The 6,000-nt window shown below is 42.1% G+C and overlaps 1 protein-coding gene across 7 annotated transcripts in view; it reads right to left on the bottom strand.

Annotated features, from left to right (window-relative positions):
- Window positions 1-4,738: 4,738 nt before the first annotated feature.
- The window catches only part of KIF1A (kinesin family member 1A), a 210,751-nt gene continuing 209,489 nt past the window's right edge, over window positions 4,739-6,000 (bottom strand). For all 7 annotated transcript variants that reach the window (XM_074190741.1, XM_074190736.1, XM_074190739.1 and 4 more), the window contains one exon: window positions 4,739-5,245. In XM_074190741.1, the coding sequence (XP_074046842.1) occupies window positions 5,203-5,245 (43 nt within the window). In that variant the 3' untranslated portion in view covers window positions 4,739-5,202. The remainder of the gene's footprint in view (window positions 5,246-6,000) is intronic.

The raw sequence follows: 6,000 nt of genomic DNA, 5'->3' as shown, positions 1-6,000 counted from the left end.
CCAAGAGTCACAGGTCCAGTATTTGCATAAATGCCACATTTATTTCTTAACTGAACAATGCCTTGAGTGTACACAAACAGTTTAAGACCCTATATTCCAACATTCATAGTTTAAGACATCAATAAAACTAGACTCATTACTTGAGTATTGTTATTATACAGTGGTGCCCACAGCAATCACATATATACAAAGCAAGAGAAATGGTCTCCCAGCACTTGGGGGATGGCATCACAGGAAGAACTCATGTGGACAAACTAACTCATGGAAGCACAGGCAAAAAAAAAACCCAAAGGAACCACACCTCCCTTCATTTGTACAGTAAAGCCTCTCAACAAATGACACCTCCTGAAGAGTTTCCTTCCCTAGCTTGGCCGTACACAGATTGAGAGAGAGTGCAGGAGTAGAAGAGACTGGCTGACCATTGCTTCCTCTTGGCTTGATAGCATCTCAACCTTCAACATGGCAGTCATTAGGACAAGTCAGGAGGGCCTTGTTTTGGCTGGTGGCCACTTAAGAAAGCACCACCACTACGGTGTCACAGGCCACAAGAGGCCCTGCAGAATTCTTATTTCACCTTTAAGTAAGCACCCTGGCAATGGTTCTAGCAGTTAGGTCTTCACCAAAAACATCATTACACGGTGATGGGCTCTTCCTATGAAGAGTTTGGAATCAATGAGCTATTGACAGACATCTCATGCATGGTCATAGAGACCAGTCAAACAGACAGTGCAAAGACACCAAAGATTGTGGTTTTTTTAATAGTTCATCTCTCATGAAATTCTATTTGGTCTCAGTCTGGTCTAAAGTCATGGCCAATTTGTCTAAGAATTTTCCTTTGTGGTCATGGTCAGCTCAAGGAAACTGTTGTTCTTTTGAGAAAAACAGTTTATCTCATAGTTTCATGAGGTTGGGTCTGCCTTGCCTTGACCCTATGTGGTAAGAGGTGCTAGAGAATTAATTATTTATTAATTCTGACTTAAAATCCTTCTTGATAGTGAAGGGTTATCCTCGTTAATAGATTGCTACCAGATTGTGAGCATCGTTAAAACAATTTAAAAATGCGTCATGTTTATGGTTTATAAATTCTTCCTCATCATCTCTTCAACAATAGCTGGGATTTATTTATTACTATCTAAAGAAAAAAAATCTAGCTGGCAACTTGAGTCCTGGGGCCCAACAATAAATAATAGGACCAGGATTGTAAATTCTGCAGTTGGGGAAAATGTGGCAGACACCAAGGCAAACAAGTTTCATTCCCAAGCTAGGCTCAGATCTTAAAGGGAATTGTGAGGGACCTAATATCTGGATTTCAGAACTTTTGAGGTTTTGTAAGAAAGTCACCCAAACCACAAAAATGTCTATCACTTGTCTCTCCTGGTCCTCCTCCTTCTCTCCCCCCAACCTCCCTCCCCCAAATAATAAGCAGTGTGTTCTGCAGGTTGGCTGGCCTCAGACACAAGTGTGCTTAACCGATTGGGAGGGAGGAGGAAGGTCATTCCCAGACCATGTTCTTCAGGATGGCTGACCTGACAACATGACCCTTAACAGCTCTGGTGGCTGTCTGTAATCTCCTAAAGGAGAACCATTATTCCCTGAAAAGCTTAGACTCCGGGAGGATTCAATGCTTATACCAACTTGTTATTCTTTCTGAACTTCCCCGGTATAGTCTGAAAAACAGTAGGCACCTGCAGAAGACCTTGTGGGCTAAAGTCTTTCCACTCAGTCAGAGCAGCTCACTGATTTCACTAAGGGAAAATCTTGTAATTAGATTTGAATGGAAACGAATGCAAAACAACAGTTTGTCAAAAACCCTTCGTTCTAATTCAGAATTGAAAAGTCCTGATTTCCAAAGGAAGCATTGAACTCTAGGGATATCATTAAGGTGGTCTGAAATGCAACCTGGGCTAGCAAGGGAGAAACTTCCAGCCAGTTCTTTGTGGGTATCTTTTAGAAGAGACTAGGGATCCCTATAGCTTTTTGTCTGTGTTATATTTTCTACTCTAGTCATCAGGTTGTCATGAAATAAAGGTCCCTGTCATAATTCTAGCCTCAAATCATATTTTAAGGGGCTGAAATTTGCTCAAAATTTAGTGTCTTGAAAGAGTTTGGATCTTCTCTTATGAAAGACACTAGGGGAATGAAATAATATGCCATGCTTGAAGGTCAAGAGGTGCCCTCTGTGTTTTTGGAGGTAGAACAAAAAAACCATTCTTATAGTTTCTTGTATAAAGACAAAGAACACCTTTTCTAATTCTGCTCAGAAGATTGGAGGATTAAATGGTTGTTAATTCGCTGTGTGGATTTGCCTGTGGATGGTGATCAAGCAAGAATATAAAGAAGAGGGTGGGTGTGGGTGAGGAAGTCCCTGTAGAACTAATATTAGCCAGTTAAGAAATATGACACTACCCACATTGGCTTTGGGGCCTGAGAGACAAAACAAAGTCCCAGTGAAACAGAATGATGCCCTGGCCTGTATATTTGTCCTAAGAACAATCAGACAGGAAAGGGAAGGGGTAAGGAAGGAATCAACTAAGAAACCATCCAGCAGAGAGAGCGGAATTTTTGAGTTATCACAGTATCTTGCTATTGAGAGAAGTTGAACACAACTCAGAAATCTCGGCCCTGGGAATGAACAAAAAAGGTAGAAGGATGGTTGGAGGAAAAGAAATCTAGAGCTGTTAGGGAGCCTACTGAAGCTTCTGGAGGTTGGTTTTCTAGGTTTTCAAGGGCTATCCTCTCCCTTATCCAAAGAAAAAGTAGCTAGCTCAGTTTGGGAAGCATAACATACCCACCATAACCAAGAGGATGAGAGAGGGGTCATGAGAAGCAAGGGTAGCCAGGGTATGCAAGTGAAGATGAGCTGTGGTCTGCGGGTACTCAGCAAAAGGCCATAGAGATACTTCTGAAAGGGGACTGAATGGAGGGGTCTAGTTAAAGCTCCCATGATTAGGGAACAAACCAAGAGAAGCTTCAAATAATAGTTTAAAATGTTCATATTTTTAGCTTAATTCGACCCATAAGTTTGAAACACAACGATCAGTTGAATAGACCCTGAATGTCAAGGGTATTACTGATAAAGAAATGGTACTGCTTATAAGGGAACTTCATGTCCTATTGACATGGTTTGGCTAGCCATAGAATTCTAGGGTTCTTTGGTTAGCCAGACACTTTGGGCCAGATAAGCTTGTTGAGGATTCCTATTCTCAGGGGCAGAGGACAAAAAGAAACTCTTTTCACATATAAAAATAAAAAATCTCTGGCAAACATGATCCCATCCCATCCCACCCCCACCCCCCCACCCCACCTTGCTCATTAGCCAGTCATTCTCTCAGTGAATTCACACAGCCTTTTCTCCAGATGGGAGAAGAATAAAACCCTGTCCAAAATAGGTAGCAAGATTGAACCCTGTGCTTCAAGACTACAAAGCTGACTTCATTGGCTGAGGGTCTAGAGAATTTAGAGGGATGAGCAAAATTTAGTTAAATAGCCCATGATTCTGGAAGGATCCTTGACCCTCTACCCTAAATTGTAGTATCTGAACCCTGGTATGCTTCCTACTTCTAAACTGCCCAGATGATCAGGAGCTCAGATTAGAATCCTATGGTCAATGAAGAGTAGACTTACAGAAAAGATGGACATTGGCTCACTGTGATTCCACTGTCAGTGTACTGCTGGATCCTTCTCCACCATTTTCTTTTCACTTGACTGTATAGTCTCTAAACAAAGGTCTCTAAGGTCCATACGTCTCATGAGCTGCTGGGGAGCAGTGGTGGAGAGAATGGTCAAGAGTTGATTCTTCCTGATAACAAGGGCACAGTTGAGTATTACCCAGTTGGGCTGCATGGATATGGTTTCTTATTTGAATATACTAAGGAGGGGAGCCTAAAGTGGTTACTTGGGCCCTTTCTATCCTCTTGGAGGCAATTTTGTAGAACTGGCTGCCACACGCTGGGCCCTTCTTTCCATATCCTTGCTCACCCCCTTGTCTCTGGCATTACAGCTTTGAATTTAGAAACGGCAATTCAATGAACATTCATTGAACACCTACTGTCTGCCCATCTGGTTATTCCTCATGGGGCAGAAATAATGAAGAAAAAGAGGGATTCCTATTTCCCATGTGAAGATCGACTGTCTCTCATTCGTTACACTGGTTGGGCTTCGGGAAATAAGGAAAGGAATTCACTTCCCCTCCCTCCCACACCAGTCATGCTGTGCACACATATAAACCCACACGTTAGGGAAAGGCAAAACCATTTGAAAAAGTGCTTTGTTTCTGAGTGGCAGCTCAGGTACAGGGGCACAAGGAAATCTGTTTGCTGAACACGGGGCTTCATGGTGTTGGGTGTGGAGGCAGAACATCCCAACCTTCTCTGAACTTTGCTTTGGGTTAGGTTCTGGGGAAAGATCTTGGAGGGGTGAACCAAAGTCCAATGACTGATCTGCTGAGCAGCTCGGGCATCTGCCTATATACCCAGGAACAGCTGGGACTCCCCTGAACTCCACAGTAGTAGGATTTTGGAAAGGAAGTGAAAAGGTTGCTCTCTGATGGGTATTCATTTCTCAAAACTTCATCTCCTTAACCCTGATGTGAGGACTGCTGCCCAATGTTTTCTGGAGTACCACAGACCAAGAAATGAAAACTAGAGTCAATCCAAATCAATGGCCCTAGGGGAAGGCATTAGAAATGAATGTTTCACCAATATAATCGGGGCTTACAAGGACTGGTGGAGCCAAATCATTAAACCTTGCCTATCCATGGTGTTTTAATAGGGAATCCATCCATCCTTTTAAAAAATTCTGGCAGCAAGTGAACCTGACTTGTGACTTTTAACCTTTTGAACATCCTCCAACTCTTTTTACCAAGAGCTTGCTCAACCTAGGAGTAAAACAAAGATAGTTTCTGCTAATGAGCAGTATAGGTTGGGGGAAACAGAGGGGTCACCTGACGAAGGAAGGAGAGGAAGATCGTGTGCACAAGACAATGGTCAGGCTGTGGCAGTTCAGTAGCTACCACAAAAAAGGGTTTTTCTGGACAAAGGTGAAAACTGTTGGTGGGCTGGTGGAAGAGCAGGTGGTTGGGACCATCGATGATGTGACAGATCCAAGGTTAGGGACACAGGGATGGGGAGGGAGGTTGGGAAGGACCCTCCGACTGGACCCGATGCAGTTGGCAAAGAGATGACTTAGTGGAGGTTGGTTGTCTTAGATTCTCATCTGGGCTGTTCTCCTTCGAGAGAGTTTGGATCTGTAGCAAAAGCCAAGAAGGAAACTGAGTCAGTCAGTGGAGTGTGAAAAGGAAACAGGAATTAAAAGATGGATGGCTTTATAAAGTGAATAGAGAGCAGGCCTAGGAGTCAGGCAAACTATGCCCAGTGGTCTGGTCTGATCTGCCACATCCTAGCTGCAAGTCAACCCCTGACCAGAAGGTATGGTTGCCTTTGGACAGTGAGATCAGTCTGGTTTTATAACATCTCTATCCTCAATATATACTTATTGTGAACCCAGAAAATTCTCTTAACTTCTGTTCGCCTCACTTTTCTCATCCATAAAATGGGAATAAGAATAGTACCTGCCTTGCAGACTTATAAAGATCAAATGAGATGACATAATATATCACCCTGTAAAGGCTAGATAAATGCTACCTATTATTACTATATGCAAAGATATGCACATATATCCATATGACTTGATTTCAGGGGTGCTACAGGGAGCCATTAGAATACATATATATATATATATATATTTATATATATATACATATATATATATATCAAGTCTATAGATTTGGTAAATAATTTGAGAATTACAGTACAATTATACCTCCCTTTCCATGATGAATGAATGATAAAACTTTTAATTAGGTCATAGATTTAGAGCTTTAAATGACCTTAGAAGATATTGTGTTCAATCCCTTCCTTTTGCAGTTGAGGAAACTGAGACAGAAGAGAAGTGACTTGTCCAGAGTCACAGAATTAGTAAATGTTTGAATTCTGGTCTTCC

The sequence above is a fragment of the Macrotis lagotis genome, chromosome 6, assembly GCF_037893015.1.
Source record: "Macrotis lagotis isolate mMagLag1 chromosome 6, bilby.v1.9.chrom.fasta, whole genome shotgun sequence".
Taxonomy (NCBI): domain Eukaryota; kingdom Metazoa; phylum Chordata; class Mammalia; order Peramelemorphia; family Peramelidae; genus Macrotis; species Macrotis lagotis.
Note: the sequence above shows the minus strand (reverse complement) of the source record. Positions and strands in the feature narration are given on the sequence as shown.